This window comes from Lampetra fluviatilis, chromosome 60 (genome assembly GCF_964198595.1).
Source record: "Lampetra fluviatilis chromosome 60, kcLamFluv1.1, whole genome shotgun sequence".
Taxonomy (NCBI): domain Eukaryota; kingdom Metazoa; phylum Chordata; class Hyperoartia; order Petromyzontiformes; family Petromyzontidae; genus Lampetra; species Lampetra fluviatilis.
The window spans coordinates 7,314,062-7,337,249 of NC_136334.1; the positions used below are offsets into that span (position 1 = coordinate 7,314,062).

The following is a 23,188-nucleotide window of genomic DNA, read 5'->3' on the forward strand; positions in this document are numbered from 1 at the left end:
GGATGGGAGGGGAGGGAGGGATGGAGGGGAGGGATGGGATGGGAGGGGTTGGAGGGATGGGATAGGAGGGGGGGTGGATGGGATGAGGGGTGGGAGGGATGAGAGGGGAGGGGTGGGAGGGGAGATGGGATGGGAAGGGTAACAGGAATGGGATTGGAATCGAGGGAAAGACGGAGAGAGAGAGAAGCGGGAGTGGGGTAGGAGAGAGAGAGAGAGAGATGGGGTAGAGACGGAGTGAAGAGTTACGGGGAGAGTTCGGAGAAGTGCGAGGGAGCGGGGAGAGACAGAGAGACAGAGAGCCCAGCAGTGGAAGAGGTCAAGCGTGGAGTTGACCTCTGTGAGCCGAGTAGTGGACACATTGCGTAGCGCGCTGGGAACGGGCAGCGTGCCTCGGCTCGAACCGGCATCGCGTGAATGGTTCACAATCGACCACCATCCCAACCACCACCCTCACCTCACCACCTCCAACCCCACCCCCAACTCCACCCCCACCACCTCCACCACCTCCAACTCCACCACCACCACCACCCCCCACCCCCACCCCACCACCTCCAACCCCACCCCCAACTCCACCACCTCCAACTCCACCACCCCCACCACCACCCTCACCCCACCACCTCCAACCCCACCCCCAACTCCACCCCCCACCACCCCCACTACCTCCAACTCCACCACCACCCCCACCACCACCCTCACCCCACCACCTCCAACCCCACCCCCAACTCCACCCCCAACACCCCCCACCACCCCCACTACTTCCAACTCCACCACCCCCACCACCACCCCCACCACCACCCTCACCCCACCACCTCCAACCCCACCCCCAACTCCACCCCCACCACCTCCAACTCCACCACCCCCACCCCACCACCACCTCCAACCCCACCACCACCCCGACAACCCCCCACCACCACCACCACCCCCCCCACCCACCCCCCCATCCCACCACACCCCCCTCCCCACCACCCCCCCCCACCCCCCCAACCCCCCCACCCCTCCCCCCCCCCTACCGGCGTCGTCGTCTCTGCCGTCCCCGCACGCGGTCTCCGCTGCCACGTCGCAGGCGTTGCCCCTCCAGCCCGACTCGCAGAGGCAGCGCCACCCGCCGTGGCCCAGCGAGCAGCGGCCGTGCTCGGAGCACAGCGACGGGCAGCCCTCTGTGGCGACAACAACAACAACAGCAGCAGCAATGACAACAACAGCAACAGCAGCAATGACAACAACAACAACAGCAGCAGCAATGACAACAAAAACAACAGCAATGACAACAACAACGACGACGATGATGATGATAACAATCACAACAGTAACACTGATAACAACCACCACAACGATGATAACAACCACCACCACAACAACGACGATGACAACAACCACCACAACCACACCAACGATGACAACAGCAACCACCACAACAACCACAACAACAACAACCACTACAACCACCACTACAACAACCACCACAACAACCACAACAACAACAACCACTACAACCACCACTACAACCACCACTACAACCACCAACACAACAACAATGATGATAACAACCACCACAGTAACACTGACAACAACCACCACAACGATGACAACTACCACCACCACAACAACCACCACTACAACCACCACAACCACACCAACGATGACAACAACAACCACCACCACTACAACCACCACCACAACAACAACGATAACAACCACCACAACCACCACTACAACCACCACCACAACAACAACGATGGCAACAACAACAACAACATGCAGCGCGAGTCGTCGTCCCGCTGCTGCTGTGTGCGTCTGACTTCCATTCCCGAACTGGAATATCGACACGGGGGAGACACGTGGGGAGACACGTGGGGAGACACGGGGGGAGACACGGGGAGACGCGTGGGGAGACACGGGGGGGGGGGATGCGGGGAGACACGGGGAGACGCGTGGGGAGACACGGGGGGGGGGGGATGCGGGGAGACACGGGGGACGTGGGGAGACACGGGGAGATGCGTGGGGAGACACGGGGAGACGCGTGGAGACGCGGGGAGATGCGTGGGGGAGACACGGGGGAGACGCGGGGAAACGCGGGCGACGAGGACGGTGATCTGATGCGCACGCGAAAGCGTCACGGGCGCAAGTCTGTCCGCTCGCCGAACGCGAGGTGCCCTTGGCGGGGGCCTGAACGTGGAGCAGGCTGGCGAGAGAGCGAGGCTGTGCCTGGTGCCATCGCGTGCAAATCGGACCTCACCTTTCACCACGTTGTCCATGTAGTAGGCTGGGGGAGACACGCACACACACGCACCAGAGCGTACAGGTGAATTGGCGAGCGGTGAATTGGCAAGCGGTGAATTTAAGCGTAGCCCCCCCCCCCTCCAAGTCGCTCTCCCACCTGTGCCCCACCGTCTCACCTATGGTGGCAGGTGTCCCCACCTGTGTCTCACCTATGGTGCAGGTGTGGTGGGTAATTGTTCGGCGTAATACGCCGCCACCACTTTGGTTGAACTGCGACTTCCATGTGTAGTAACGCTCACGACTCGTTCACACCGGAGTTGGAGGCACACTTGTTTATTTAACACCAACGTTGTGACATACACATTTGAGGGGGTATCGGCCCCCTCACCCGTCTATCTGAGGACACACCTCTCTAGCTAACCCTAGCCTGCCTCTGAGTCCTCCACTAATGGGCTAGGGGAGGCTATCTTGGCCCGACACTGGTCAGTCGGGCCCGGTACCCAGAGTCCAGACCAGCACTGGCTCTGGCTCTGGTACCACGCCACTGGCTCGAGCCTGCGCGGTCCTGATAAGGACGGCGTACCAGGGGGAGTCCAGGGCTCTATCTCAGACGTCTTCCGCCTCCTCTTCTTTAGCTAAACATCACTCCCGAGCCCTTCGATACAATCCCCTTTTATACCCAACCCCTCCCTGAGGGGTGGGGCCCCGGGGGATCATAACGACCGAATCGACCCCCCAGGGTGTCTGGCGCGGACGTCGCAGAGGGCACCTGCTTGTGCACACATGTAGCCCCGCCTACTGTGTTTGTTTACCATAGGCTGCCATGCATAACGGGCTCTCTCTCTAACACCCCTACATCACTCCCCCCCGCATAGCATGCAGCCGTCCCGGCTGCCAACATACAAAAATTTGACAATAAAGGTGCCTTCACCCCCTGACCGCGCGTGTGCCTCACTATTTTTTGAACAATAACAGGAACCAGAACAAGAACGCAACAACAAGATGAGAAACAACCCGACGCACCCCCCCGAATAAATACGAATTCCGTAAAAAAAACAGCTTATATACAACCAGCAGGGAACCCACCCCGCACACACAACAAACGGTGAACCCAGCATATGTACATCCGAGGAGCGGGAAACACACCATCCACACAACACCCAATAAACACAACAGCTATGTACACATTTTCCGGCCTCACAACAGTTTGCGCATTTTAGCGCGCGTCCTTGCAGCGGGCCCCTCACACGGGGTAACCCCGCGTGGCGGACAATCAGGTGGCGACTGTCCGTCTTGAGGTGAGCATTCCTCTGACACCGCGTGACCCTCGGCATCCGCAGGAGGGGTGATCGGGCGTGAGCCCGTCACTCCTGATGCTCCTGAAGGTGGCACAGCCGGCAAGGCATTTGGTGAGAGCGACGGAGACGGACCCAGCAAGTCGGCCGACCCCCCACATGTTTGGCCACGCGCGTGTGAAGTGGGGTTGTGAACCGCAGCGAAGGGTTTTAATCTGGAGGGGTGCACGAACCATCGCCGCTTCCCCCCACTTGATGCGCACGCACTGCGGACGTAACACCTCCACCACTTCCACAGGGCCCCGCCACGGCCGCACAAGTTTAGAGGAGGTTGCCAGTGGCACCTGGGGGCAGTGCAACCATGCCTTGTCCCCCGGCTTCCACTGCAGCATGTGCGCTCGACTCAATCTGAGGCGCTCATTTGCCTTCTGACGGAGGTCAGAGTTTTGCATTGCAGCATCCCGTGCCTCGGTCAATTTGTCCAGATTAAATTTAACGTGGTCAGCCAGATTAGTTTTTCCCTGCGGCACGGGGATCCGCAACTGGGCACGAACAGGCGGGTCTGGTTCTCGGCCGTACATAAGGTAAAAGGGAGAAAACCCCGTAGCCGCATGGGGTGCCATCCGGTACGCCGCCAAGACCCCCTGAATTTGTAGGTCCCAATCCGTTTGCGAGTCCGAAACTTGTTGTGATAACATGGACGAGATGGTGCGATGCAAACGTTCGACCATCCCGTCAGTTTGTGGGTGATATGGGGAGGTCCGAATTTTCTTTGTGCCCAGGAGATCGCAGACTTGTCTGAGTAGTTTACCGGAAAAATTTCTGCCCTGGTCGGTCAGCAGCCTCTCCGGAGCACCTTTGTCCAGGACATAACCCTGAACAAAGGCCTCCACGATGGCTGCTGCCGACTGGTTGGCCAAAGGCCAGGCCATAGGCCAACGTGTAAAATACTCGACACCCGTCAACAAATATCTATTCCCTCTGGGGGTGGCGGGGAATGGTCCCAAAATGTCCAGAGCGACCAGCTCGTTTATCCTGGACACTTTGATCGATTGCAAGGGCGGGTTAGACTCCCGTGCCGGCGGTTTGCGTTGTGCACATTGAGGGCACGATCCCAACAAATCCCCCACATCCCTCGTCATGCCAGGCCAGTAAAAATCAAGTTGCAGCAAGGCGAGAGTCTTTTGGGTCCCCAGGTGTAGGAGGCGCTCATGAGCGGCCCATACCACCCTACCCCGCAACCCAGTAGGAACAACCAGCCGATGTCGACGTGACTTCCCGTCCCAATGCATTAGCAGACCTTGGCACATTTCCCATGCGTCGGAACCACCACTTTTTCCCCCCGCCGCACCGCCAACGCGACGTCGCCACCCGAGGAGGGAGACATCCTCCATCTGGAGGCGCCCCCATTCAATGACGGGCAACCCCAACAGGGAATCTTTGCCCTGCTGTTCGATCGAATTAGGAACCATTGCATCGTCGTCGTTGGCGGCCGCCAAGACAGGTACCGATGTGTCCCCTGGAGGCCTGCAACGTCCAGACCCCAGGAGGCATGCACACTCGGAGGTGGTTGGCAAGCGTGACAGAGCGTCCGCGTTGGTGTGGCGAACGCCCTTACGGTATGTGGTTTGGAAATCGTAATCCTGGAGGACCTCCAACCATCGGGACAATTGTCCCGATGGCTGTTGAACCCTCAGGGCGTACTGCAGTGCCGCATGATCTGTGCGGACGGTGAAATGCCGACCGTACAGATATGGGCGATACTGTTGGACGAAATGGACAATTGCCAACAGTTCCCTACGGGTGACACAATACCGTTGCTCCGCTGGAGACAACACCCGACTGCCGTACGCAACCACATGTTCCACGCCGTCAACCACCTGGGAGAGCACGCCCCCAATACCCGTGTTGCTCGCATCGGTGTCGAGCAAGAACGGTTTTGAAAAATCAGGGTAAATCAGGGGAGGAGCGTTTACCAAAGCATCCCGAAGGGAGCAAAAAGCAGCCTCCTCCTCCTGACCCCAGCAAAACCGAACCCCTTTAGATGTTAAAGCATGTAGGGGTTTGGCGATAGTCGCAAAATTAGCGACGAAGCGTCTATAATACGACGCAAACCCAATAAAACTCCTAACCTCTCCCACTGAGGTGGGAGTCGGCCAGGAGCTTACACACTGCGTTTTGGCGGGATCGGTAGAAATACCTGAGCGCCCCACGATGTGCCCCAAATAACGCACCGACTCGCGTAACAAATGGCATTTTTGGGGCTTAAATTTCAAATTAGCAGCCCGCATCTTTAGGAAAACCGCCCGCAACCTCTGGAGATGTTCCTCAAAAGTTTTGCCAAAGACAATGACGTCATCCAAATAAATCAGGCACGACTCCCATTGCAATCCAGCCAAAACCAATTCCATCAACCGCTGGAAAGTTGCCGGCGCTGAGTGTAAGCCCATCGGCAACCGGTTGAATTGAAACAGGCCGTGCGGAGTACGGAAAGCAGTTTTAGGCTTTGAATCATCGTCCAGAGGAAGCTGCCAGAATCCCGAAAGTAAGTCCAATGTGGAGAAGAATCGCGCTCCCGCCAAGGCGTCAAGCGATTCGTCCATCCGTGGGAGCGGGTATGCGTCGGCAACCGTAATTTTATTAAGGCGCCGAAAGTCAACGCAAAACCGCAACGAACCGTCCTGCTTCTTAACCAGGACGATCGGCGCTCCCCAAGGGCTGTTGGAGGGAGAAATTATGTCGGCGGCTAGCATGTCATCAACAGCCGATTTGACATGGTCCTTTTCGGCGGGACTCAACCGAAAAGGATTTTGGCGTATTGGCGCGCTGTCACCCGTATCAATATGGTGACGCAGCAGATGAGTGCAGCCCAAATCGTATTTATCCCGACTGAAAACGTCGGAAAATTCCCTCAGTAGTGTCTTAAGACGTTGGCGCTCTAAATTTGACAGGTCCGTCGATCCCGCGCAAAGCGCCTCGAGCCACCCTTCATCGCTGTCTGAATGTGGTCGCGGTGCAGGGGCAGCGCCGACATGACTCGCGACGGGTTCCTCACAGGGCACCGGCGTTGCGTGAGCAAGCACGGTCCCCTGTGGGACCACCACCGTCTGCGAGCCCACATTGAGGACCGCGATGAAGGGTTCTCCATCCCCTCTCACTATGGTCTGGGCCGGGAGTAAATTAGGTCCACTGACCCCGGCCCTAGACGGTCCCAGCAAAACCCCTTGAGCCCCAATGCCCTTAGCGAAGGGCCGCCGAAGTCTCAAAGGAATTAACATTTGCGCCCCCGGAGGAACGCGCACCGTTCTATCTACGAACGCCGGCACCGTCGCGAACGCCGTCCGGCTCGTAGCGGGGGATGGCAAAAACGCCATGCGTCGGCCCGATGGGAGCTCAATGCATCCCTGGTCGATTAATATCCTAATCGGCATTTTGGCCAGGAAATCCGTCCCCAGCAGGCACGGAACCGCCAGCGAGGAGGAAACAAAAATCGGCCCAGATAATTTAATATCCCCGACACAAATTTGGGCTCGAATTTGTCCGATGATGCCAAGTGAACCCCCGTTAGCAGCAAAGAATGGCACATTAACAGGCATCAAAGGACGGCTCTGGGCAGGGAGAATGTTATAAATCAACTCCGAAATAATGGTCGCCGATGCTCCTGTATCGACCAGGATGCGCACCTCGACCCCATCGATGTGACCCACAACGGCCGACGACCCCGATGACGCGGCTACAACCCGATGGGCCAACACGGACCACTGGCTGGGTTCAATGTGAGTACCCAGAGCGGTGCGTGTTGGTGCCATGGTACGCGATATTTGCCCCCCCTTCGCTGCGGTGTTCGAGTGTGTGACGGGCGTGTGCGTGGGCCAAACATGAGGGGTGCCGCGACTCGCCGGATTATGATGGTGGAGCTTGTGACGAGGGCCGGCGTCCCGTTGAGGTGTCGTTCCGCGCTGCCGAGGAGAGCGGCACCCCGAGGCGACGTGGCCCCGGATGCCGCAGTTATAACAGCGTGGAAGCGCTGGTGGCGACGATGGACGTTGTAGACGGCTTGAACCGGCCCGGTCCTCCCGCACTCCCGCTCCGTGCTGCCGTTGATGGTTGATGGCGCAAACCTCTTCCGCCGGGAGGGTGGCCGCAGCGACGGCGCGCCCGCTCGCCGCCTTGCTGGCCTTCCGTCGTTGAGAGGACAGGTTTGCGTGGAGGAGACGGGCCGCTTGGAGGGAGCACATCTCTGCATCGTCCTGTGCGACAATGACGATGTCTAAGTCGTCCGCCAGCAAAAGTATCTTCTCTGTCACCATGGCGTCGACACCCTCGTCATCCATTCGTGGAAAGGCCTCCTTCGCCAGTGCCAGGAGGCTTGTGCGGTACGCCAGGGGCGACTCCTTCGTCCCCCGCTGGCGATCGTAAAAGAGTTGGCGACAGTCCGATGGTGGACCATATACCGCCGACAGCACCTGCATCGCCTTCCGCAGCGTGGAGCGCCTCTCCTTTGAAGCCGATGTTAGAGTGGCGAGGGCGTCGCTGTCGAGAAGTGCTGGCAGCGCGCGGAGAGCCTCGGCGTCTGTCCACTGTGCCATCTCCTGGTGAGCGAGGAAGCGCCGCTGGAAGCCGCCCCAGTCGCCATCCTCGCCCACAAATTCCTTGAGTGGAGGTAGCCGCTGATGTAAGGCAGCGGCTGCAGAGGAAGAACGCACTCCCTCGTCCGCCTCACTCAACTCAGCGTCGGCACGAACCAGCGATGGCATCGCCGGTCGCACCCGTGGTGACGCGGCAGGCACTGTACTCCCGCCGTTGGACGCGATGCTTAGAGCGGCCACGCCCTCAACAGCAGCTGCGGCGATGGCGGGAGTTTCAAAATGTTGCTCCGTTGAAATGGCGGGAAGGCGCTGTGGTCGTTGGCTGCTGTCGCCTCGTGGCGGTCCCGCAGCCCCCAGCCGCGTGATGTTGTCGAGCATGGCGGCTGCGGCGTACAGCAGCTCGGCCAGCTTCGCGTGCGCCTGCCTCAGCCCCTCCGTCGACGGCTCCCCTTCCTCCAGCTGCTGTGGCGTGGATGCACCCAGCCCCGGCTGCTCGATGGCATCTTCAGCCATCTCGGGCCCTCCGACTGCAGCGGTGTCCTCCGCCCCTGGTACTCCGACTCGAGTCGTCCGGCGTGTATCCATGTTCGTACTTTGTTTCACTTCTGACGCCAGATGTAGTAACGCTCACGACTCGTTCACACCGGAGTTGGAGGCACACTTGTTTATTTAACACCAACGTTGTGACATACACATTTGAGGGGGTATCGGCCCCCTCACCCGTCTATCTGAGGACACACCTCTCTAGCTAACCCTAGCCTGCCTCTGAGTCCTCCACTAATGGGCTAGGGGAGGCTATCTTGGCCCGACACTGGTCAGTCGGGCCCGGTACCCAGAGTCCAGACCAGCACTGGCTCTGGCTCTGGTACCACGCCACTGGCTCGAGCCTGCGCGGTCCTGATAAGGACGGCGTACCAGGGGGAGTCCAGGGCTCTATCTCAGACGTCTTCCGCCTCCTCTTCTTTAGCTAAACATCACTCCCGAGCCCTTCGATACAATCCCCTTTTATACCCAACCCCTCCCTGAGGGGTGGGGCCCCGGGGGATCATAACGACCGAATCGACCCCCCAGGGTGTCTGGCGCGGACGTCGCAGAGGGCACCTGCTTGTGCACACATGTAGCCCCGCCTACTGTGTTTGTTTACCATAGGCTGCCATGCATAACGGGCTCTCTCTCTAACACCCCTACACATGCATAATGCACGGGCATAATATGACTAATCCCATATCTGCATTTCCCATAAATATGCTAAATTCCGCTGTTGATATGCAAATTCCTTTGTCAAGGCGCCCTTCCCCCTCTAACCCAGCTTAAATATACGCTGCCAAGCTTGGTGGTGCCCATTCAGATGCTGTCTTTCCGACAGACCTGTTCTTCACCTGAGGACGGCTGCTTGCGTTGTGGCCGAAACGTCGTGAGAATTGTATTTTATGATGTTTACTATTTTTATTATTTTATTATTTCCCTTCTACGTGACTTTACCGAAAGAACCAAGAAGATGGTACTTACAGTCAGGGCCCAACAGGGGGCAGTAGCGAGTCCGACCTGTGACAGGCAGGACTCGGGGGTCAGGCAACCCGGGGGGGCGGGGGACGGTTGGGAACCGGAGGGGGGCACCCCAGGCCCCCCGGTGGGGAGCTGGGGGGGGGGATTGCGCAACAATCCAGGTCCTTCGAGAATGTTCCAGATGGTGGGCGTGGCCAGGGACGGGGTGACCCGGGGTGACCCTGGGAGCCCCATAAAAGCCGGACCCCCCCCCCAGAGCGGCTGAGCCAGTTCGCCTCAAGCCGACGTTCCAGAAGCCACCTGAAAACCAGGACCCTGGACCCCAAGTCCTGACGGCCTTCTCAGGGCCGGGGCTCAGTGCCGTGCCAGTGGATCAAGAGGCTAGGACCCTGACGATCCCTCAACCCGACGTCCTTCTCGGGGGCCGGGTCTGGATGGGCCAGGGTCGAGTTAGCCTGCCCTAGGCCCCGCTAGCCAGAGGGCTCCAGGAGCAGTTAGGCCCAGTGGCAGAGGTCGCAAACGGGTTTTGATTCCTTACCCGTACCCGTACCCGGCCGCACCAGGGTCGCAAATGGGTACCCGTACCCGGCCGTACCCGTTCCCTACCCGTACCCGTACCCTACCCGAAATGAGTGACAAACGGTTACTCGCCAGTGACTCACGGCCTACCCGTACCCGGCCGCACCAGGGTCGCGAACGGCTACCGGTACCCGGCCGGGTACGGGTAGCCGGGTATCGGGTAGGGTACGGGTATCGGGTACCCGGTTGCGACCTCTGCCCAGTGGCTAGGGTACGTTAGCCCGGAGGCTGTACCTCCTCCCTAGGTTGTGGGTGGAAGGGGCCATTACCCCTTCGTGTTAGGGACCGAGTGTTTGTGTTGCTGTATGAAAAACGTGTTGCCTGCGACGAAGACTCCGTCTCCATACAAGCCCAATACACAGGTATCCCCACCTGTGCCTCACCTATGGTGCAGGTCTCCCCACCCGCGCCTCACCTATGGTGCAGGTGTTCCACGCGCGCCTCACCTATGGTGCAGGTGTCTCCGCTCCAGCCCTCGTCGCAGGTGCACGCCCCGTGCCGGCAGGTGCCGTGGACGCCGCACGCCGGGGGGCACCCCCCGTGGCGGCAGCCGGGCCCCCCCCAGCCCTCCTCGCAGCGGCAGGCGCCGGCCACGCAGGCGCCGTGCTCGCCACACTCCTCGGCACACTCCTCTGCGGCGCGTGCGCAGAGAGAGAGGGGGGGGGGGGTCAACGCCACGCACGGCCGCCTTTGTCTTCCTCGGCGGCGACGGTTAAGCCGCAACCACAAGTGGCTCCTCCTCCTCCTCGTCGTCGTCGACAAATGTTCTAAACGCGTCGCGGCGATTCTAGAGGCGGAGGGGAAATCCCGGAGGAGAAAAATCCACGCGAGCCCCCCCCCGTGACCCCCCGTGACCCCCCCCCCGTGACTCCTCCCCGTGACCCCCCCGCCCCCTCGTGACCCCACCCGTTCCCCTCCCCGTGGTGACCCTCCCGTGGCCCCCCGCCCCTCCGTGACCACCCCCGCCCCCCCCCCACGTGACCCCACCGTCGTGACCCCCCCCCCCCGTGACCCCCCCCCCCCGCGCGTTACCGATCTCGCACTGGGCCCCCGTCCAGCCGGGCTCGCACTCGCACGCGCCGCTCTCGGCCGCCTCGCTGGAGCCGTGTCCCGAGCAGAGGTGCGGGCAGGGGGGCCGCGGCAGCGAGCACGAGGGGCCCCCCCCAGCCGGCGTTGCAGCGGCACTCGCCCCGCACGCAGACCCCGCGGCCCCCGCACGCCGGCTCCAGGCAGTCCACTGCGCACACGCGCACGGACGGGGACAGAGGCAGAGGGGGCACAGGCGGCGCACGCCACGTCACCAAACTGTCTCACAGAGTCTCCCCCCAATCTCCCCGTGTCTCTCCCCACGTCTCCCCACGTCTCTCCCACGTCTCCCCCAATCTCCCTGCGTATCCCCGTGTCTCTCCCATGTCTCCCAGAGTCTCCCCGCATCTCCCCATGTCACCCCACGCGTCTTCCCGAGTCTCCCCAATTCTCTCCATGTCTCCCCGAGCCTCTTCGCGTCTCCCCGTGTCAGTACCCACGTCTCCCCACGTCTCCCCACGTCTCCCCACGTCTCCCCACGTCTCCCCACGTCTCCCCACGTCTCCCCACGTCTCCCCACGTCTCCCCACGTCTCCCCACGTCTCCCCACGTCTCCCCACGTCTCCCCACGTCTCCCCACGTCTCCCCACGTCTCCCCACGTCTCCCCACCTCTCCCCCAATCTCTCCGTGTCTCTCCCACGTCTCCCCACCTCTCCCCGTGTCAGTCTCCCCCTTCTCACCCACCCCTCTCCCCCCCACCCCCCACCCCCACCCCCCGCCCCCCACCCCCCCCACCCCCCCACCCCCCACCCCCCACCCCCACCCCCCACCCCCCACCCCCCCCGGCACTACCCTCGGTGCAGCCGGGGCCCCTTGTAGCCCCCGTGGCAGACGCACTCCCCCCATGACGCAGGCGCCGTGGCCCCCGCAGGACGGCTCCAGGCAGTGGGACGCGGGGACGTCGCACTCGGGGCCCTTCCAGCCCGTGTGGCAGCGGCACTCCCCCAGCGCGTACTCCCCCTTGTTGCTGCACAGCTCGGGGCACGACACTGGGGGGGGGGGGCACGGAGAGTGGGGAGGGGGGGGGGAGAGTGGGGGGGGGGGGCAAGGGATAGTGGGGGGGGGGGCAAGAGAGAGTGGGGAGGAGGGGGGGTACGGGAGGTTCAAGGGTCGGGTGGTGGGGGGCCGAGACAAAGACAAAGATCCACCTTGTAGCCTTAACAGACTGTAGGGGCAAGTGCTGTTAGCGAGCAGCACCTATGAAGGCTGGAACAGCACACGAGGGGGTGGGTGGCCAGCACCACGCCCGGTCGCCTTTGTCTCCCCAGTGGTCATGTTCACTACACACCGCACCAGGTACTCATTTGAGGCTGAGTCGACTTAGGGGAGGTCCAGGACCGGTTCAGATCATCGTCACCGGTGTTGGCCGTGAGCGGGAATCGAACTCAGGTCGCCGGGTTTGTAGCGCTAACCGTGACACACACACACAAGTGAGACGTGGCGAGATGTTTGTTAAGGGCGACCTCCCCCCCCCCCTGTCGCTAGCCTCGTGAGAGAGGGTGAAACACTCGATCCCGTACAGACAGAACCAGAGAAAACCACACTCGTGAGAGAGGGTGAAACACTCTATCCCATGCAGACAGAACCAGAGAAACCACACTCGTGAGAGGGTGAAACACTCGATCCCGTGCAGACAGAACCAGAGAAACCACACTCGTGAGAGGGTGAAACACTCGATCCCGTGCAGACAGAACCAGAGAAACCACAGTCGTGAGAGAGGGTGAAACACTCTATCCCATGCAGACAGAACCAGAGAAACCACACTCGTGAGAGAGGGTGAAACACTCGATCCCGTGCAGACAGAACCAGAGAAACCACACTCGTGCGTGCGAGGGTGAAACACTCGATCCCCCCCGAGAGGGAACAGGTTGGGCGCCGCCGTCACCTCTTGCGCAGTCGATGCCCACGAAGCCGGGGAAGCAGTGGCAGGATCCCGAGAGGCACTCGCCGTTACCGTGACAGTTGTTGGGACAGGCCTCCAGAGACTCTGCAAGCGGAGAGACCAACACCGCGCACTCTCGCTCTGTGTCTCCCAGAGCCTCTGTGGCGGTGGCCCTCTGTCCCGTGTCCCCATGTGTCCCGTGTGTCCCGTGTCCCCATGTCCCCGTGTCCCTCTGTCTTGTGTCCCCGTGACCCGAATTCTAAAGTGGAGCAGTGCGAGTAAAGAAGCATAAAGTGAAGTGTCGTGGGTGGGTGAGTGAGTGGGTGAGTGGGTGAGTGGGTGAGTGGGTGAGTGGGTGAGTGAGTGGGTGAGTGGGTGAGTGAGTGGGTGAGTGGGTGAGTGGGTGAGTGAGTGGGTGAGTGGGTGCGTGGGTGAGTGAGTGGGTGAGTGGGTGAGTGGGTGAGTGGGTGAGTGAGTGGGTGAGTGGGTGGGTAGGTGAGTGAGTGGGTGGGTGAGTGGGTGAGTGGGTAGGTGAGTGAGTGAGTGGATGAGTGAGTGAGTGAGTGGGCGGGTGGGTAGGTGAGTGGGTGAGTGAGTGGGTGAGTGAGTGGGTGAGTGAGTGGGTGAGTGAGTGGGTGAGTGAGTGGATGAGTGAGTGAGTGAGTGGGCGGGTGGGTAGGTGAGTGGGTGAGTGAGTGGGTGAGTGAGTGGGTGAGTGAGTGGGTGCGTGGGTGAGTGAGTGGGTGAGTGAGTGGGTGAGTGGGTGAGTGGGTGAGTGAGTGAGTGGGTGAGTGGGTAGGTGAGTGGGTGGGTAAGTGGGTGGGTAAATGGGTGGGCGAGTGAATAAAAGAACGGGTAAGTTAGGGGTGAGTGGGTGGGTGGGTGAGTGAGTGGCTAAGTGAACGAGTGAGTGAGCGGGTGAGTGGGGGTTGGCGTTGGGTGGGGGGGTGGGGGGTGGGTTGGGGGGGGTGGGGGATGGGGTTTGGGGGGGGGATGGGGTGGGGGGTTGGGGGGGTGGTTGCCAAGGCGCCCGCCGCTCACCCACGGCGCTGGTGCTGAACGACAGCAGCTGGGTGCTGTGGGCGTCATTGTACAGCGCCAGGTGCCACGTGCCCCCCTCCAGGTACTCGATGAAGCCCGCGTGTCTCCGCGGGGGGCCCCGACCCCCCGCTCCGCCCGCCGCCCCCCGGGCCGCCCTCGCCGCCCCCTGGGGCCCGGGGCTGCGTCTCGCTCTCTCGCCCCCCGCGACGTCCCCCGGGAATGCCGAGGGCTCCATCTCCTCGCGGGTCGTCCCCCCCGCGCCAACGCCGCCGCCACCGCCACCCCCCAGACGACTGCCGTCCAGGAGCTTCACGAAGTCGTACTGGGGGGGGGGTGGGGGGTGGGGGGGGAGCACGTGGTTACGTACGGGACGCGTGGCGTTTGAACGATAGTCGTGGATCAAAGTTACAGCGAACTTTCTGAGTCGGTCCACTGCTGGATGAAGTCCTCCAACCCGCGCTGATGGGGTCACGGCGGGGTCACGGCGGGGGTGGGGGGAAAGTGTGGGCGCCATGGTGGCTAGGTGATGTTAACTACCTCGCCTGGTCTACAGGAGGCCCTGGGTTCGATCCTGACCGAGACGCCTGTTGTATATTTGGAGTTTGCGTGTCTCTCTCTCTCCCCGTGGTGAGATGTTAACTACCTCGCCTGGTCTACAGGAGGTCGTGGGTTCGATCCCGACCCTGACGCCTGCTGTGTATTTGGAGTTTGCGTGTCTCTCTCTCTCCGTGGAGAGATGGTAATTACCTCGCCTGGTCTACAGGAGGTCGTGGGTTCGATCCAGATCCTGACGCCTGCTGCTGTATATTTGGAGTGTCCGTGTCTCTCTCTGTCTCTCTCTCAGTGGTCGCGTGCATTTTTCTCCTGGTCCTCCGTTTTTCCCCCCTCCACATTTAAAATCGACTATCACGCGTTTAGAGAATTCAGTATTTGGCTACTGCTATACATTTCCACACTTCGATGATGAGCTCAGTGGAGGCCTTACCTGTTATTACATCAAAACTAAATAGTATCCATAATAGAGGTTTTTTTTGGTTAGACGGCGTAAATATAAATGCGTCGTTAAACCCGCCACCACCCGACACAGCCAACTAGTAAGGGTTGTCACGTAAACAAAACGTGGCCAATTCGCTACTGGTTCAGCAAACGCACCGGTGAGTTGGAGAGCAAACCCACTACAGCGTTTTACAATTCGAGTACGACGTTTCGCGATCTACCTCCCCTCCCCGCCGCAACCCCCACCACCACCACCCCCCGCCTCTTCTATTATGAACAACATTGGTCGTGAAAGCCCCAGCCACCACGTGTTCAACGTGCACCACGTGGCCCGGCACGTGGTGCACCACGTGGGGCGGTACGTGACACGGCACGTGGTGTGTCACGTGGTTCGGCACGTGGTGTGTCACGTGGTGCACCACGTGGGGCAGCACGTGACACGGCACGTGGTGTAGCACGTGGTTGAGCACGTGGTTCGGCACGTGGCTCAGCACGTGGTTGAGCACGCGGTTCGACGCGACGCGGTGCTGCGTGCGTTGCGTTGCGCGCTCGCAAGCGGCGGCGCTCACCTGCGTGTGAGTGGGGGGCAACCCCCTTACCTGCGTGTGAGTGGGGGGCAACCCCCTTACCTGCGTGTGAGTGGGGGGCAACCCCCTTACCTGCGTGTGAGTGGGGGGCAACCCCCTTACCTGCGTGTGAGTGGGGGGCAACCCCCTACGGCCATAGGCGGCGAGCAGCGCGTCGCGGGGCAGGCTGACGTTGAACTTGAGGAGCCGCGCGCCGCCGTCGAGCGAGACGCGGGTCCGCCAGTAGACGCCCGGCGGCACGTCCTGCAGGTACTCGCGGCCCACCCACACCTCGCCCGCGTCCAACGATTGGGGACCCACGCCCACGGGAGGGCTCTTGGCTGTGGAGGGCGGGGGGGTACCAGCATCACGATCAATAAAGTAGCCGGGGGGGGGGGGGGGGTAGTGGTTAGCGCTTGATGTGTCAAGCTGTGGTCTGTCCATTGCTAGATGAGGATCGGTGTGATGATGATGATGATGTCTGCTCTGCCCTGCGTGTGTTCTCTACTCTACGTGATCTTCTCCCGCTCTGTCTCTCGGTGTAATTGACATAATCGCCATGGTCTGTCCACTGCTGAATGGAGATCGGTGTGATGATGATGATGATGAGGATGTCTCCTCTACCCTGCGTGTATTCTCTACTCCACGTGATATTATCTCTCATTGTCTCTCAGTCTAAATTCCCGGCATGCATCTCCCCATGCTGCCTGGCGCAGGTGAGACCTTTTTTCTTTTTTGGAAAAGAGTAGTGGAAATTCCACATTGCCATGACAGGGTCTTACCTCTGCTGTCCCCGTTCTCATAGGTGTGCACGTCTGTGGGCTGCAGTTGCCAATTCAATCCGAACAAATGCATAGCTGGGGGATACACAAGAGGAGAGGGAGGGAGGAGGAAACGGCGTGATCAGTGTACACAAACACAGAGACAAAGATCCCCCGTGTAGCCTTAACAGAGTGTTGGGGCAAGTGCTGTTAGCGAGCAGCTATGAAGGCCGGAACGGCACACGAGGAGGTGGGTGATGTTCACTACACGCCACATCGGGTACTCATTGGAGGCTGAGTCGACCTAGGGGAGGCCCGTGACCGGTTCAGATGATCGTCACCGGTGTTGGCCGTGAGCGGGAATCGAACTCGGATCGCTGGGTTCGTGGTGCAGCGCGTTCACCGCTACACACACAGACAAAGGTCCCCCGTATAGCTGAACAGACTGTTGGGGCAAGTGCTGTTGGCGAGTAGCAGCACCTGTGAAGGCCGACACGGCCACACCTATCGTGGGGTGGGGTTGCCAGCTCCACGCCTGACCGTCTTTGTCTCCCCCCGAAAATTCGTACGCACCGCACCAGGTACCCGGTTTAGTCTTCTTGGTTCTTTCGGTAAAGTCACGTAGAATGGAAATAATAAAATAATAAAAATAAAACATAATAAAATAATTCTCACGACGTTTCGGCCACAACGCAAGCAGCCGTCCTCAGGTGAAGAACAGGTCTGTCGATAAGACAGAGTCTGAATGACACGTCCTAGGCTTGGAGCGTCTATTTAAGCTGGGAGGGAGGAGGAAGAGCGCCTTGACAAAATAATTTGCATATCAAGAGGAATTTTATCATATTTATGGGAAATTCAGATATGCGACTAGTACTACTTGTGAAATGCGTAGGAGGTTTGGCGGGGGGTTTAAAGTCATGTTTTGCCCGTGCATTATGCAGGACCAGCAGCATCCATTCTACGTGACTTTACCGAAAGAACCAAGAAGATGAATCCCTGCAGTCACGAAAGAAGCTTTAAATCGAAATTTACCCGGTTTAGGTTGAGTCGGCGTAATGGAGGCTAAGGACCGGCGCAGGTAATTTTGCCACCGATGTTTAGCCGTGAGCGGGTAAAAGGCAAACCTCATTGCTCCACGCAATCTGGCAATGGCGCGAGCCGTACGCCCGATTCGCCAACGCCACACACGTGGTGTGTGTGTGTGTGTGTCACACGTGTGTGTGTGTGACACGTGGTGTGTGTCTGACACGTGGTGTGTGTGTGTGACACGTGGTATGTGTGTGTCACACACGTGTGTGTGTGACACGTGGTGTGTGTGTGACACGTGGTGTGTGTGTGACACGTGGTGTGTGTGTGACACGTGGTGTGTGTGTGACACGTGGTGTGTGTGTGTCACACGTGTGTGTGTGTGACACGTGGTGTGTGTCTGACACGTGGTGTGTGTGTGTGACACGTGGTATGTGTGTGTCACACGTGTGTGTGTGACACGTGGTGTGTGTGTGACACGTGGTGTGTGTGTGACACGTGGTGTGTGTGTGACACGTGGTGTGTGTGTGTGTGTGTCACACGTGGTGTGTGTGTGTGCTCCAATGCCTATGTGACTTTGACCCTCCCACAGAGCCCACACTCCTTCTGTGCCATTCCTCAAGCCCAACGCCACTCACCCACTCTCCACTACCACTCACCCACTCACCAGCACCACTCATCCACTCACCAGCTCCACTCACCCACTGCCCTTATCCACTCACCCACTGCCCCTACCCACTCACCCACTGCCCTATCCACTCACCCACTGCTCCATCCACTCACCCACTGCCCTACCCACTCACCCACTGCTCCATCCACTCACCCACTGCCCTACCCACTCATCCACTCACCAGCTCCACTCACCCACTGCCCTACCCACTCACCCACTGCCCCATCCACTCACCCACTGCCCTATCCACTCACCCACTGCTCCATCCACTCACCCACTGCTCCATCCACTCACCCACTGCCCTACCAACTCACCCACTCACCAGCACCACTCACCCACTCACCAGCACCACTCACCAGCACCACTCACCCACTGCCCTATCCATTCACCCACTGCCCTATCCACTCACCCACTGCCGCCTCCCCCCACTCCCCTCCAGCCCCCCCCAGCCCCCCCCAGCCCCCCCCCCTACCGACGAAGTACGCGAGCATCACTGCGAGGGTGGCCGCGAGCCCCGTGGCGCTGAGCGCCGCGCAGCGCCACGAGCAGCGGCGCCGCTCGGGCTTGCGGAACGAGAACGCCGCTCGCGGGGCCAGCGCTGCCCTGGGCAGCGGGCGGGGCAGCCCTGCCCCCGGGGCGTAGACGCCGCCGCCGCCGCCGCTGCTGCCGCTGCCCGCGCCGCCGCCGCTGCCCCCGCCACTGCCCCCGCCGCCCCCGCCGCTGCTGCTGCTGCCCGCGGTGGGGCAGGAGGATGAAGCCACCACCAGCCCGCTCCCCGCGGCGACGCTGAGGCCCCCCGCCAGTAGCGGGGAAGAGCCGGGCTTGAAGAGGAAGTGTCTGTGGGGGGGGGGGGGGCAGGGGGGTGGGGGGGGGGTTAGTGAGGGGGGCAGGGGGGTTAGTGGGGGGGGCGGTGGGTTTAGATCAGAAGTCGAGTTGGTAATTTCCTCCTCCTCAATTTAACACGTGGAGGCTTTCGCGATCAATATTATTCATAATCAAGGTTTTTGGGTGTCAGATCGCGTTATTTGTAAATGTGTCGTAACCCTCCACCACCCGACACGGCCAAACAGGAGGAGGAGGAGGAGATTTTTATTTTCTCATAACGAAGAAACTTTTTGGTTCTTTCGGTAAAGTCACGTGGGGTAGAAAAATGATCGATCGCGACGTTTCGATCGCAACGCAAGCGATCGTCATCAGCTGGGACATCCGCAGCAAGAGAAAAAAACTGCTGAAGTGGTTGCTGTGGTTGTCCCACCTGATGACGATCGCCTATGTTGCGATCGAAACGTCGTGATCGATTACACTGGTCATACACTTTTTCTGGCTTAAGGTATTCCAACGGTTTGAAGGTAATTTTTGGGTGCCGGTTCCAAATCTGGCATCAGTTGTTGTCTATCACATCAGGTTTTTGAGATATCAAATATTGCATTTTCAATAAAAACTGCAGAAGAAAAATATTAAATAAATGTGGATATCTACATAAAATGATATTATAAACACACTATCCTAAAAATACAGCACCATATTTTAACACTAAAGCAGTCACTGACTCGCAACAACTTGCAATCATAAGTGACAGAGTTAATTTCGGGTAAAATAAATGAAAATGGGGTATGCCGATAGCATAAAAATGATGTGACAGAGCAAATCTGAGATCAGATTTGGAATCGGCACCCTGAAATTAGTCTAGAACAGCTGCAAAAGTCCAGACCAGTGTTATTTTTACACCCCACGTGACTTTATCGAAAGAACCAAAGAGAATGGATGGATTCCTGCGGTCACGAAAGCTTCCAAATCAAGATTACGAAGACACTTTCATTTTCGTCCCACGTGTTTGTTTTTTTTGAAATCTTAAATTGTTTTTTGTATCGGGCAGTAGCGACGTGACACTGCAAAGAGACGCTCGCTGCTACGACCCTTGCAAGTGGGCTGCGTTTAACGAATCAATTATTGGGGTGGGGGGAGCCCCAACCCAACCGATTGGCGCACCCGCTGAGCCACCGCTAGATCCACTCGGTCATAAACAAAACAACAACAAAATAAAAAAAACAAAAAAACTACAAAAACAACAACAACAAAAAAACAACAAAAAACAACAACAAAAAAACAACAAAACAACAACAAAGACTACAAAAAACAACAACAACAAAAAACAACAACAAAAACAACAAAAAAGCAACAACAAAACTACAAAAACAACAAAAAAGCTACAAAAAATTACAAAAAACTACCAAAAAAACACAAACAACAACAAAAAAACAACAACAAAAAAACAACAACAAAAAAACAACAACAAAAACAAAAAAAAAATAACAAAATAACAAAAAAACAACAACAAAAAAACAACAACAAAATAGCAAAAAAACAACCGCGTGTAGCGAACTCGCCTGGTCTCCAGGGGGACGTTGCTGTTCATCCCCCACGCGTCCCCGAGTCCACCTCGGCCCGACTCGATCCTTGCCGGCGGCGCGGGGGGCTGCGTGGGGCTGAGCCCGCGCCGAGGGTCAACACCGGGGACGACTCCCCCCGAGCCAGGAGCCAGGGCCGAGAGAGACGCGTGAGCGTGGTGGTGGTGGTGGTGAGGGTGGTGGTGAGCGTGGTGGTGAGTCAGCCCGTGGCTCAGAGGGTGAGGAGTGGTGCCGTAGTTGCCGTGGTGAGGGTGTTGTTGTTGTTGTTGGTGCTGTTGTTGTTGTTGGTGGTGGTGGTGATGTTGTTGGTGGTGGTGGTGGTGGCTCCCTCGAAGCACTGAGTGGGTCTGGTGGCCCAGGCCGGTGTCTGTGAATGGGGAGGGAGAATCAATTAATCGCAATACATTTTTTTTAAAATTAGCAACCAATTAACCAATCAAAGCAGTCGTGGCTCCAGCTTAATGGGCGCCACGGTGGTGAGATGTTAACTACCTCGCCTGGTATACAGGAGGTCGTGGGTTCCATCCCGACCCTGACGCCTGCTGCTGTATATTTGGAGTTTGCGTGTCTCTCTCTCCGTGGTGAGATGTTAACTACCTCGCCTGGTCTACAGGAGGTCGTGGGTTCCATCCCGACCCTGACGCCTGCTGTATATTTGGAGTTTGCGTGTCTCTCTCTCTCTCCGTGGTCGCGTGGATTCGTCTCCGGGTACTCCGGGTTTCCCCCTCCACATTTAGAACCGACATCACCACGCGTTCTGAGTATTTGACTGCTGCTATAAATCTGCACGTGATGATGATGATGATGAGCCACTTCGCTGAGCTACCATTTCAGATGGCCAGGTCGATTCTGAAAAAAATGCTACAGAGTTCAGCGGCGGCCTTACCTGGTAAATTAAGAATATAAATACATGGAAAATATTATTCACGCACTCGCAAATTGTTAACACTTTGAAGGCTAACGTGATTAATTGGGAAGATATATACAGCAACATCGCCCCCCCAACTGTGAAAGCAAATATGAATGGGATTACTCGAGACTCACAGACTCATACAGAGACTCCCAGACTCATGCAGAGACTCACAGACTCATACAGAGAGACTCAAATACTCACACAGAGACTCACAGACTCAGACTCAAATACTCACATAGAGACTCACAGACTCATACAGAGACTCACAGACTCACACAGAGACTCAAATACTCACACAGAAACTCACAGACTCATACAGAGAGACTCAAATACTCACACAGAGACTAACAGACTCATACAGAGAGACTCACTAACAGCACTTGCCCCAAGAGTCTGTTAAGGCTATACAGGGGATCTTTGTCTTTTTGTGTGTGTATGTTAGACAGGGCTTGTGCGTGTGGGGAGCGGTGGCGCAGTGGTTAACGCTACGCTGCGCTACGAACCTGGCTGACCCGGGTTCGATTCCCGCTCACGGCAAACACCACCAGTGACGATTATCTGAACCCGTCGTGGGCCTCCCCTAGGTCGACTCGGCCTCAATTCAGTACCTGGTGCGGTGTGTAGTAAACATCGCTAGCACTGGGGAGACAAAGGCGGCCGGGCGTGTTGCTGGACACCCACCCCCTCGTGTACCGTGCTGGCCTTCGTAGGGTACTCGCTAACAGCACTTGCCCCGACAGTCTGTTAAAGGCTATACGGGTGATCTGTGTCTTTGGGCCTGAGACACACACTACCACACCCTACCTCGACAAAGCGACTCACTCCCTGCCCTCAACCACGACTCCCCGACTCACCCAAGCACCCACTGGACCGTTCACTTTCCCACTCGCCCAATCCACACGGTGAACTCTTAAACGATTCGGGCCATCGCGAACGGCGGCTCAACAGGTGTTGGTGGTGGTGTTGGTGGTCTCATCGTGTGGAAATTGATAGCAGCCAAATACTCGAAACGCCGGAGAAAAAATATCCACGCGACCACGGGGAGAGAGAGAGACACACGTAACCGCTTAAATATACAGCACGCTTCAGTGTCAGGATTGAACCCACGATCTCCTGTATACCATGCGAGGTAGTTAGCATCTCACCACGGAGAGAGAGAGACACGCAAACTCCAAATATACAGCAGCAGTCATCGTCAGGGTCGGGATCGAACCCACGACCTCCTGTAGACCAGGCGAGGTAGTTAGCATCTCACCACGGAGAGAGAGAGACACGCAAACTCCAAATATACAGCAGCAGGCGTCAGGGTTGGGATCGAACCCACGACCTCCTGTAGACCAGGCGAGGTAGTTAACATCTCCTAGCCACCATTGGCGCCCCAATCATCTCCTCCCATCCCCTCCCATCTCCTCGCCCCTACAATAACCCCCACAACTCCCCCCTCCTCTCTCCCCCTTCCCATCTGCTCCCTGCCTCCCTCCCTCCCTCATTTCCCCGTCTCAGCTTCATTAACGTTGGGCAGGGGGGGGGGGCAGAAGCAGACGCGCAGAAACAATGTCATTAGCACCGCCACGAGGTTTCCGATTCGTTGTTAGCGGGCGCCTATTAAACAACAACATACTCTTAGTTCTTTCGGTAAAGTCACCATG

General features: G+C 58.4%; 1 protein-coding gene across 1 annotated transcript in view; it reads right to left on the reverse strand.

Moving 5' to 3' along the window:
- The window catches only part of TENM4 (teneurin transmembrane protein 4), a gene marked incomplete at its 3' end in the record, with an annotated part of 39,718 nt that extends 18,705 nt beyond the window's left edge, over nt 1-21,013 (reverse strand). Inside the window, 14 exon segments of the mRNA XM_078881168.1 lie at nt 1,011-1,157; nt 2,237-2,263; nt 10,636-10,821; nt 11,222-11,351; nt 11,353-11,426; nt 12,069-12,087; nt 12,089-12,118; nt 12,120-12,265; nt 13,162-13,263; nt 14,200-14,521; nt 15,885-16,102; nt 16,544-16,618; nt 18,691-19,055; nt 20,606-21,013. Coding sequence (XP_078737294.1) covers nt 1,011-1,157; nt 2,237-2,263; nt 10,636-10,821; nt 11,222-11,351; nt 11,353-11,426; nt 12,069-12,087; nt 12,089-12,118; nt 12,120-12,265; nt 13,162-13,263; nt 14,200-14,521; nt 15,885-16,102; nt 16,544-16,618; nt 18,691-19,055; nt 20,606-20,634 — 1,870 coding nt within the window.
- Nucleotides 21,014-23,188: the final 2,175 nt, after the last annotated feature.